The following is a 12,185-nucleotide window of genomic DNA, read 5'->3' as shown; positions in this document are numbered from 1 at the left end:
TGTCTCCACAGCCAGCCTGGCCTATCCTGTCTCCTGGTGTCTCCACAGCCAGCCTGGCCTGTCCTGTCTGCTGGTGTCTCCACAGCCAGCCTGGCCTGTCCTGTCTCCTGGTGTCTCCACAGCCAGCCTGGCCTGTCCTGTCTCCTGGTGTCTCCACAGCCAGCCTGGCCTGTCCTGTCTCCTGGTGTCTCCACAGCCAGCCTGTCTTGTCCTGTCTCCCGGTGTCTCCACAGCCAGCCTGTCTTGTCCTGTCTCCTGGTGTCTCCACAGCCAGCCTGGCTTGTCCTGTCTCCTGGTGTCTCCACAGCCAGCCTGGCCTGTCCTGTCTCCTGGTGTCTCCACAGCCAGCCTGTCCTGTCCTGTCTCCTGGTGTCTCCACAGCCAGCCTGGCCTATCCTGTCTCCTGGTGTCTCCACAGCCAGCCTGGCCTGTCTCCTGGTGTCTCCACAGCCAGCCTGGCCTGTCCTGTCTCCTGGTGTCTCCACAGCCAGCCTGGCCTGTCCTGTCTCCTGGTGTCTCCACAGCCAGCTTGTCCTGTCTCCTGGTGTCTCCACAGCCAGCCTGTCTTGTCCTGTCTCCCGGTGTCTCCACAGCCAGCCTGTCTTGTCCTGTCTCCTGGTGTCTCCACAGCCAGCCTGTCTTGTCCTGTCTCCTGGTGTCTCCACAGCCAGCCTGGCCTGTCCTGTCTCCTGGTGTCTCCACAGCCAGCCTGTCCTATCCTGTCTCCTGGTGTCTCCACAGCCAGCCTGGCTTGTCCTGTCTCCTGGTGTCTCCACAGCCAGCCTGTCTTGTCCTGTCTCCTGGTGTCTCCACAGCCAGCCTGTCTTGTCCTGTCTCCTGGTGTCTCCACAGCCAGCCTGGCCTGTCCTGTCTCCTGGTGTCTCCACAGCCAGCCTGTCCTATCCTGTCTCCTGGTGTCTCCACAGCCAGCCTGGCCTGTCCTGTCTCCTGGTGTCTCCACAGCCAGCCTGTCCTATCCTGTCTCCTGGTGTCTCCACAGCCAGCCTGGCCTGTCCTGTCTGCTGGTGTCTCCACAGCCAGCCTGGCCTGTCCTGTCTGCTGGTGTCTCCACAGCCAGCCTGGCCTGTCCTGTCTCCTGGTGTCTCCACAGCCAGCCTGTCCTGTCCTGTCTCCTGGTGTCTCCACAGCCAGCCTGGCCTGTCCTGTCTCCTGGTGTCTCCACAGCCAGCCTGCTGGGCTGGGGTCTGGGTCTGGTTGTGGAGACACAAGGAGACAGGAGACAGCATAAAAGGCTTCAGCTGCCGCCAAAAAACCTCTCTAGCCAGCTAGAGAGAAGAGACAAAAACCCTCCTACTTCCCCTATAATCTCACCCCTCACCTCCCCCACTGTGCAATAGGGTTTCTATATAAATATGAATCATCATCACTACAATAAGTCAAACAGGATGATTGAATTTAGATGCAGGGTGCTGGCCCTGTGTGTCCCTGTATCCCCCAGTAGAGTGTGTCTTAGCCTTCTGTCTGTTGGTTTGAGGTGTGTGTCAGTGGAGGCTGCTGAGGGGAGAACGGCTCATAATAATGGCTGGAACGGAGCCAGTGGAATGGCATTAAACACCTGGAAACCAAGGTGCCACCATCCTCCTGTGGTGTGTATGAATGTGTTTGAATGTTTGTGTGAAATGGGCTGTGTGTGTGTGTGAAGTAGAACACGAGTGTGTGTTTCATGAGTGTGTTGCTGTTTCTTAGACCTCTGTGTTTTGGGGTTCGGAGGTGATGCACATGAAGTCTTGCAACTATTCAAATCACCCAAAAAAAAGTAAAACCATGTTTGTAGACAAAACCTGTCTCATCCTTATCTAGACCCATCCTTATCAAGACTCATCCTTATCTAGTCTCATCATTATCCAGTCTCATCCTTATCCAGTCTCATCATTATCCAGTCTCATCCTATAGTCTCATCAAAGTCTCATTTATATCTAGTGTCATCCTTATCTAGTCTCATCCTTATCTAGTCTCATCATTACCCAGTCTCATCCTTATCTAGTCTCATCATTACCCAGTCTCATCCTTATCCAGTCTCATCATTATCCAGTCTCATCCTGATCTCGTCTCATCCTTATCTAGTCTCATCCTTATCTAGTCTCATCATTACCCAGTCTCATCCTTATCTAGTGTCATCCTTATCTAGTCTCATCATTATCCAGTCTCATCCTTATCTAGTCTCATCCTTATCCAGTCTCATCCTTATCCAGTCTCATCCTGATCTAGTGTCATCCTTATCTAGTCTCATCATTATCCAGTCTCATCCTTATCTAGTCTCATCATTATCCAGTCTCATCCTTATTCAGTCTCATCCTTATATAGTCTCATCATTATCCAGTCTCATCCTTATTCAGTCTCATCCTTATATAGTCTCATCATTACCCAGTCTCATCACTATCTAGTGTCATCCTTATCTAGTCTCATCATTATCCAGTCTCATCCTTATATAGTCTCATCATTATCCAGTCTCATCCTTATCTAGTCTCATCATTACCCAGTCTCATCCTTATCCAGTCTCATCATTACCCAGTCTCATCCTTATCTAGTGTCATCCTTATCTAGACTCATCATTTTCCAGTCTCATCCTTATCTAGTCTCATCCTTATCTAGTATCATCCTTATCTAGTCTCATCCTTATCTAGTCTCATCCTTATCTAGTCTCATCTAGTCTCATCCTTATCTAGTCTCATCCTCATCTAGTCTCATCTACTCTCATCCTTATCTAGTCTCATCCTTATCTAGTATCATCCTTATCTAGTCTCATCTAGTCTCATCCTTATCTAGTCTCATCCTTATCTGGTCTCATCTAGTCTCATCCTTATTTAGTCTCATCTAGTCTCATCCTTATCTAGTCTCATCGTTATCTAGTCTCATCCTCATCTAGTCTCATCCTTATCTAGACTCATCTACTCTCATCCTTATCTAGTCTCATCCTTATCTAGTATCGTCCTTAACTAGTCTCATCTAGTCTCATCCTTATCTGGTCTTATCTAGTTTCATCCTTATCTAGTCTCATCTAGTCTCTTCCTTATCTTGTCTCATCCTTATCTAGTCTCATCCTTATTCAGTCTCATCATTATCTAGTCTCATCCTTATTCAGTCTCATCCTTATCTAGTCTTATCCTTATCTAGTTTCATCCTTATCTAGTCTCATCTAGGCTCATCCTCATCTAGTCTCATCCTTAACTAATATCATCCTTATCTTGTCTCATCCTTATCTAGTCTCATCCTTATCTAGTATCATACTTATCTAGTCTCTCCCTTATCTAGTCTTATCCTTATCTAGTTTCATCCTTATCTGGTCTTATCTAGTCTCATCCTTATCTAGTATCATCCTTATCTAGTCTCATCTAGTCTCACCCTTATCTAGTCTCATCATTATCTAGTCTCATCCTTATTCAGTCTCATCCTTATCTAGTCTTATCCTTATCTAGTTTCATCCTTATCTAGTCTCATCTAGGCTCATCCTCATCTAGTCTCATCCTTAACTAATATCATCCTTATCTTGTCTCATCCTTATCTAGTCTCATCCTTATCTAGTCTCTTCCTTATCTAGTCTTATCCTTATCTAGTTTCATCCTTATCTGGTCTTATCTAGTCTCATCCTTATCTAGTATCATCCTTATCTAGTCTCATCCTGATTTAGTCTCATCTAGGCTATCCTTATCTAGTCTCATTCTTATCTGGTATCATCCCTTATCTAGTCTCATCTTTATCTAGTCTCATCTAGTCTCATCCTTATTTACTCTCATCTAGTCTCATCCTTATCTAGTCTCATCCTTATCTAATCTCATCCTTATCTAGTCTCATCCTTATCTAGTATCATCCTTATCTAGTCTCATCCTTATCTAGTCTTATCCTTATCTAGTTTCATCCTTTTCTAGTCTTATCTAGTCTCTTCCTTATCTAGTCTCATACTTTTCTAGTCTCATCCTTATCTAGTATCATCCTTATCTGGTCTCATCTAGTCTCATCCCTATCTAGTCTCATCCTGATTTAGTCTCATCTAGTCTCATCCTTATCTAGTCTCATCCTTATCTAATATCATCCTTATCTAGTCTCATCCTTGTCTAGTCTCATCATTATCTAGTCTCATCCTCATCTAGTCTCATCCTTATCAAATATCATCCTTATCTAGTCTCATCCTTATCTAGTCTCATCCCTTTCTGGTCTCATCCTTATCAAATATCATCCTTATCTAGTCTCATCCTTATCTAGTCTCATCCTTATCTAGTCTCACCCTTATCTAGTCTCACCCTTATCTAGTCTCATCTTTATCTAGTCTCATCTAGTCTCATCCTTATTTAGTCTCATCTAGTCTCATCCTTATCTAGTCTCACCCTTATCTAGTCTCACCCTTATCTAGTCTCACCCTTATCTAGTCTCATCCTTATCTAGTCTCATCTTTATCTAGTCTCATCTAGTCTCATCCTTATTTAGTCTCATCTAGTCTCATCCTTATCTAGTCTAGCCTCATCTAGTCTCATCCTTATCTATTCTCATCCTTATCTAGTCTCATCCTTATCTAATCTCATCCTTATCTGTATCATCCTTATCTAGTCTCATCTAGTCTCATCCTGATTTAGTCTCAGGGTAAGGTCATCATGGCGTACCTCTACCTCCCTCCCCTCAGTCTTACTGAGGTCTAATGTGGGAGTCAGTCTGAAATATTCATGGTGTCACATTAACTTTGCAATATTTGCAATGGAAAACAGGCTGGGTACAACCTGACCTACCAGCAACATTACAACCATTCTGCCTGGGCCTGACTATGACACAGTGGCCGGGAGAGACGGAGGGAGGGAGGGAAAGGAAAGGGGGAGCGAGAGAAGGAGAGGGAGAAAGGGGGAGAGAGAAGGAGAGGGAGAAAGGGGGAGAGAGAGAGGAGAAAGACAGAGATAATGGTGTTCATTTATTCAGATGCTCTCTGTGAGTATATAGTGAGGGATGTCATTAAAGCCTAGCAGCAGGTGCTGACAGGGAGTATTGGACTGTAGTGTACTGTGTGTATGTGTGTTTGTATCCTAGGTGTGTGTGTGTGCATAGTGACGAGTGTAGTCAAGGGCATTCAAGGAGGTGTGTGTCTGTAGTGCATGTCTGAGATCAGGAGCTGAGCCCACAGTGCTTTGTTCTGTAGCAATGTGTATTATTCATGTGGCACATGCACATACACACACACACACACACACACACACACACACACACACACACACACACACACACACACACACACACACACACACAATCCTCAGCCTCAAGCTCTACCCCATCACCCCTAAAAAACAAACTCAGAAAGATAAACACATACACACAAGCACGTCTTTACCCCCTTACACACACTCACATCAACACACACAGCAAACAGACAAATAGCTACACACAGGCTGGCAGCATTTGTATTGATGACAGTGATGGGAACGAAGGAAGAGGCAATAACAGGCTGTCAGAGAGAAAGAGCGATGGAGATAAAAACAGAGAGAGGGATGGGGGAGTTTACCGCTTATGATTAGAGTCTTTATTGATCTAGCCACTGAGGCCGTCATTCCTGCTCACTGAACACAGAACGCCACAGAGAGAGAGAGAGAGCAGGGGAAAGAGGGGGAGAGAGAGAACATGGGGGAGATGGAGCAGGGGAAAGAGGGGAGAGAGAGAAAGTAGGGGAAAGAGGGGGGAGAGGGAGGGAGAGAGAAAGAGAGAGAGGAAGTGGAGAGAGACAGGAAGGGGGGCGAGAGGGAGAAAGAGAGAGGGGAAGGGGAGAGAGACAGGAAGGGGGTGAGAGGGAGAAAGAAAGAGGGGAAGGGGAGAGAGAGGGAGAAAGAAAGAGGGGAAGGGGAGAGAGGGGGAGTAGGAGTGGAGGGACAGAAAGGGGATAGAGAGGGGAGGGAGAGAGAAAGAGGGAAGGGGAGAGAGAGAGGGAAGGGGATAGAGAGGGAGAGAGAGAGGGAAAGGGGAAGGGAGAGAGAGAGGGGAAGGGGAGAGAGAGGGGAAGGGGAGAGAGAGGGAGAGAGAGATAAAGGGAAGGGGAGAGAGAGGGAAAAGGAGAGAGAGGGGAGAGAGAGATAAGGGAAGGGGAGAGAGAGGGAAGGGAAAGGAGAGAGAGAGAGCGATAAAGGGAAGGGGAGAGAGAGGGGAAGGGGAGAGAGAGAGAGAGAAAGGGAAGGGGAGAGAGAGGGGAAGGGGAGAGAGAGGGGAAGGGGAGAGAGAGAGAGCGATAAAGGGAAGGGGAAAGAGAGGGGAAGGGGATAGAGAGAGATAAAGGGAAGGGGAGAGAGAGGGGAAGGGGATAGAGAGAGAGTTGTTGTGGTGTGTCTCCTGCAGCAGTATTTATCCGCTCCTCTCTGTGTGTATTGTGACAGCTCTGCCAAAACCAAGCCACTCCAGTGATATGACAACAGTCTGAGAGGGGGTGGAAGTGGGGTGATGACGGGGGAAAGAGAAAGAATCGGAGGAAAGGTGAGCTAGAGGATGGGGAGGAGGAGAGAAATAGACAGTAGAGGAGAGAGGGATAGAGGGATAAAGGGATAAAGGGATAGAGGGAGAGAGGGATAGAGGGAGAGAGGGATAGAGGGAGAGACAGTAAGACTGGTTGACTCATTGATATGATGTCAGCTCCTGAGCCAGGGAGAGACTAGAGCTGTACTGACATGTTCCAGCAGGCAGAGAGGAATACTGTCATGCCTCAGACTCCCAGCTGTATACTGAACACAATGTTATCGAGCAGACTAACATACAGCTTCATCACAAGGCCTCCCCATTAAACAGTTTCAGCTATATCCTTTGTTCTTGTTTTATTTTGTTATCGCCTTAGAAAGCGTTTGATGGACATGTCTGTGAACCAATTATTTATTTCTTTACAGGCAGCCTGGGGGCGGACACTGAAGAGCGGCTGGTGGAGCACCTGCTAAACCCCGCCCACTATAACAAACTGATCCGCCCAGCGACCAATGGCTCTGAGCTGGTGACGGTTCAGCTGATGGTGTCACTGGCCCAGCTCATCAGTGTGGTGAGTGTGTGTCTGTGTGTGTGTGGTGGCCCATGCTCTGTCTCTAACCCACCCACCGCAAAACATAATAATGTCTCTAACCCACCCACCTCAGAACATAATGTCTCTAACCCACCCACCTCAGAACATAATGTCTCTAACCCACCCACCTCAGAACAATAATGTCTCTAACCCACCCACCTCAGAACGAATAATGTCTCTAACCCACCCACCTCAGAACATAATGTCTCTAACCCACCCACCTCAGAACATAATGTCTCTAACCCACCCACCTCAGAACATAATGTCTCTAACCCACCCACCTCAGAACATAATGTCTCTAACCCACCCACCTCAGAACATAATAATGTCTCTAACCCACCCCAATAATGTTGCTGTGTTCCTCTTTCTATTGCAGCACGAGAGAGAGCAGGTCATGACCACCAACGTATGGCTCACACAGGTCAGTTACACTCTGTCTTCACCTCTCTCCTTATCCTCTGTCTTCACTCTCTCTCCTTATCCCTCTGTCTTCACCTCTCTCTCCTTATTCCTCTGTCTTCACTCTCTCTCCTTATCCCTCTGTCTTCACCTCCTCTTTCCTTATCCCTCTGTCTTCACCTCTCTCTCCTTATTCCTCTGTCTTCACCTCTCTCCTTATCCCTCTGTCTTCAATCTCTCTCCTTATCCCTGTCTTCACTCTCTCTCCTTATCCCTCTGTCTTCACCTCTCTCCTTATCCCTCTGTGTTCACTCTCTCTCCTCGACCCTGTCTTCACCTCTCTCTCCTTATCCCTGTCTTCACTCTCTCTCCTTATCCCTCTGTCTTCACTCTCTCTCTCTCCTTATCCCTCTGTCTTCACTCTCTCTCCTTATCCCTCTGTCTTCACCTCTCTCCTTATCCCTCTGTCTTCACTCTCTCTCTCCTTATCCCTGTCTTCACCTCTCTCTCCTTATCCCTCTGTCTTCACTCTCTCTCCTTATTCCTATGTCTTCACCTCTCTCCTTATCCCTCTGTCTTCACCTCTCTCTCCTTATCCATGTCTTCACCTCTCTCCTTATCCCTCTGTCTTCACTCTCTCTCCTTATCCCTCTGTCTTCACCTCTCTCTCCTTAACCCTGTCTTCACCTCTCTCTCCTTATCCCTCGGTCTTCACCTCTCTCTCCTTATCCCTCTGTCTTCACTCTCTCTCCTTATCCCTCTGTCTTCACTCTCTCTCCTTATCCCTGTCTTCACCTCTCTCTCCTTATCCCTCTGTCTTCACTCTCTCTCCTTATCCATGTCTTCACCTCTCTCTCCTTATCCCTCTGTCTTCACCTCTCTCTCCTTAACCCTGTCTTCACCTCTCTCTCCTTATCCCTCGGTCTTCACCTCTCTCCTTATCCCTCTGTCTTCACTCTCTCTCCTTATCCCTCTGTCTTCACTCTCTCTCCTTATCCCTGTCTTCACCTCTCTCTCCTTATCCCTCTGTCTTCACTCTCTCTCCTTATCCCTGTCTTAACCTCTCTCTCCTTATCCCTCTGTCTTCACTCTCTCTCCTTATCTATGTCTTCACCTCTCTCCTTATCCCTCTGTCTTCACTCTCTCTCCTTATCCCTGTCTTCACTCTCTCTCCTTATCCTTCTGTCTTCACTCTCTCTCCTTATCCCTGTCTTCACCTCTCTCTCCTTATCTTCTATCTTCACCTCTCTCTTTATCCCTCTGTCTTCACCTCTCTCTCCTTATCCTCTGTCTTCACCTCTCTCCTTATCCCTCTGTCTTCACCTCTCTCTCCTTATCCCTGTCTTCACCTCTCTCTCCTGATCCTCTGTCTTCACCTCTCTCTCCTTATCCCTCTGTCTTCACCTCTCTCCTTATTTCTCTGTCTTCACTATCTCTCCTTATCCCTGACTTCACCTCTCTCCTTATCCCCTGTCTTCACCTCTCTCTCCTTATCCCTGTCTTCACCTCTCTCTCCTTATCCTCTGTCTTCACCTCTCTCTCCTTATCCCTCTGTCTTCACCTCATCTCTCCTTATTCCTGTCTTCACCTCTTGCTCCTTATCCCTCTGTCTTCACCTCTCTCTCCTTATCCCTATGTCTTCACCTCTCTCTCCTTATCCCTCTATCTTCACCTCCTCTCTCCTTATCCCTCTGTCTTCACCTCCTCTTTCCTTATCCCTCTGTCTTCACCTCCTCTCTCCTTATCCCTCTGTCTTCACCTCTCTCTCCTTATCCCTCTGTCTTCACTCTCTCTCCGTATCCCTGTCTTCACTCTCTCTCCTTATCCCTCTGTCTTCACTCTCTCTCCTTATCCCTGTCTTCACCTCTCTCTCCTTATCCCTCTGTCTTCACCTCTCTCCTTATTTTTCTGTCTTCACTATCTCTCCTTATCCCTGACTTCACCTCTCTCCTTATCCTCTGTCTTCACTATCTCTCCTTATCCCTGACTTCACCTCTCTCCTTATCCTCTGTCTTCACCTCTCTCTCTCCTTATCCCTCTGTCTTCACCTCTCTCTTCGTATCCCTCTGTCTTCACCTCTCTCTCTTTATCCCTCTGTCTTCACCTCTCTCTCTTATCCCTCTGTCTTCACCTCTCTCTCCGTATCCTCTGTCTTCACCTCTCTCTCCTTATTCCTCTGTCTTCACTCTCTCTCCTTATCCCTGTCTTCACCTCTCTCTCCTTATCCCTCTGTCTTCACCTCTCTTCTTATCTTTCTGTCTTCACCTATCTCTTCTTATCCCTCTACCTTCACCTCTCTCTCCTTATCCCTCTGTCTTCACCTATCTCTCCTTATCCCTCTGACTTCACCCCTCTCTCCTTATCCCTCTGTCTTCACCTCTCTCTCTCCTTATCCCTCTGTCTTCACCTCTCTCTTCGTATCCCTCTGTCTTCACCTCTCTCTCTTTATCCCTCTGTCTACACCTCTCTCTTTATCCCTCTGTCTTCACCTCTCTCTCCTTATCCCTCTGTCTTCACCTCTCTCTCCTTATCCCTCTGTCTTCACCTCTCTCTCCTCATTCCTCTGTCTTCACCTCTCTCTCCTTATTCCTCTGTCTTCACCTCTCTCTCCTTATCCCTCTGCCTTCACCTCCTCTCTCCTTATCCCTCTGTCTTCACCTCTCTCTCCTTATCCCTCTGTCTTCACCTCCTCTCTCCTTATCCCTCTGTCTTCACCTCCTCTTTCCTTATCCCTCTGTCTTCACCTCCTCTTTCCTTATCCCTCTGTCTTCACCTCTCTCTCCTTATCCCTCTGTCTTCACCTCTCTTCTCATCCCTCTGTCTTCACCTCTCTCTTCTCATCCCTCTACCTTCACCTCTCTCTCCTTATCCCTCTGTCTTCACCTCTCTCTCCTTATCCCTCTGCCTTCAACTCCTCTCTCCTTATCCCTCTGTCTTCACCTCTCTCTCCTTATCTCTCTGTCTTCACCTCCTCTCCTCTTATCCCTCTGTCTTCACCTCTCTGCAACGATGCTCTCCTTTCTGTGAATTGATTACATGACGAATTGCATTGTGCAAGAACACGTTTGTTCATTCTGCCACTACGTTAGGAATAGGCATGGGCAGACATACCAATCTGAACCAGTAGGGGGTTGAAAATACCTGTCCCTGTATCAGTCTCCTACAACTCAACACAGACATTCTGGTCATTCAATGGGAACATGAACACACAACCAGAGTTTCCCAGGAGGGTTGCCATACAGTACAATACTTTTCTACCCAGCATCTTTATTTATTTTATTTTATTTAATCTTTATTTAACTAGGTAAGTTAGTTAAAAAAAATATATTATTTACAATGACAGCCTACCCCGGCCAAACCCTAACCCAGACGACGCTGGGCCCTATGTGCCCAGCGTTGTCCCTATGGGACTCCCAATCACGGCTGGTTGTAATACAGCCTGGAATCAAACCAGGGTCTGTAGTGATGCCGCTAGTACTGAGATGCAGTGCCTTAGACCACTGCGCCACTCGGGAGCATCACATTGCAGTATGCGGCAGAGAGAGACACAGTTCTGTATGGTTGTTGTGAGGGACTAACCCTGGCCTGCTCCTGAGCTCTGACCCTCTCCTACATGGCTGGTTCTCTGTGTGTCTGCAGCTGGGGCCTGCAACATAACATACTGCCCACTGGACAGGTTCACACACACATGCACACGCACAGCTGTAAATGCACTAATGTGTATAAATCAGTTATGAACAAACCAGCTGGAAACCTGTTTGTGTGTGTCTGTGTGTATGTTCGCATGTGCATGTGTGATGGTGATTGATGGTCTGTAATTGAACAGAGAATGATCATAAGTGTTTTATGAGGCCCTTGGTCATAGCCAAGAGGAGATGCCAAGGACACCAGTCCTGAGCCAAGAGAGCCACTGCTATCACTTTCACCACCATTTTGGCTCTGGTAATACCACAACACGCCACTGTTTCACAGAGCCACCATTTTCAAGTCATGTAGCATCTGGCATCATGGCCATTATGGCTCTACATGGCATATACTGTAGCAAGAACAGTTACAGAGCCCCCTTGTAAATGGTTATTACGGTTCTTCTACTGCCCTAACAGCCATAGAGCCACTGCTATCTGGGCTATTATGGCTCATAATACATCACAGTTACTGGGCTACCACCATCAAGGTCACTAAGAGCATGAGCATGTCACTAAGAGCGTGTCAGTTACTGACCCACACACCTTCAATCATGTGTGCCTGGGAGGCAAACTCACACACACACATGCACAGACATACACACACACACACACACACACACACACACACACACACACACACACACACACACACACACACACACACACACACACACACACACACACACACACACACACACACACACACACACACACACTCACTGTCACACACACGATCTGGATACCTCCTTGGCAGGCGGCCATTTCAGTCAGGATGATTAGATGTGTGTTTGAGTGAGTGTTTTTAACTGACTTACTATAGGGTCATGGTAGACATTAGTCCTTCTGTCTTACATCTGTAATTAATGGAGCTGAGTTTTCACACTGTTCCTGGACAGGACAGTAAAGGTCTCTACAGGAACATATTTACATAAAGATCATTATGGAAAGTAAAGATGCAGATGCTGAGTGTTATTTCAAAAGTGAAGCTCACAGCAACTGTTTGTGGGTCTCACACTCTTCTATGACTTTTGATTGGTCACTAACTCTCCTCTGCGATTGGTTACTAACAATCT

The 12,185-nt window shown here is 47.3% G+C and overlaps 1 protein-coding gene across 1 annotated transcript in view; it reads left to right on the top strand.

The window, feature by feature from the left end:
• LOC123743175 (neuronal acetylcholine receptor subunit beta-2) overlaps nt 1–12,185 on the top strand; it is a 44,961-nt gene that overhangs the window by 23,916 nt on the left and 8,860 nt on the right. The window contains exons 2-3 of the mRNA XM_045718937.1: nt 6,861–7,006; nt 7,404–7,448. Of these exons, the coding sequence (XP_045574893.1) occupies nt 6,861–7,006; nt 7,404–7,448 (191 nt within the window). The remainder of the gene's footprint in view (nt 1–6,860; nt 7,007–7,403; nt 7,449–12,185) is intronic.

This window comes from Salmo salar, chromosome ssa05 (genome assembly GCF_905237065.1).
Source record: "Salmo salar chromosome ssa05, Ssal_v3.1, whole genome shotgun sequence".
In the NCBI taxonomy this organism is placed as follows: Eukaryota; Metazoa; Chordata; class Actinopteri; order Salmoniformes; family Salmonidae; genus Salmo; species Salmo salar.
The sequence above is the reverse complement of the archived record's forward strand: the minus strand, read 5'-3'. Positions and strand labels throughout refer to the sequence as shown.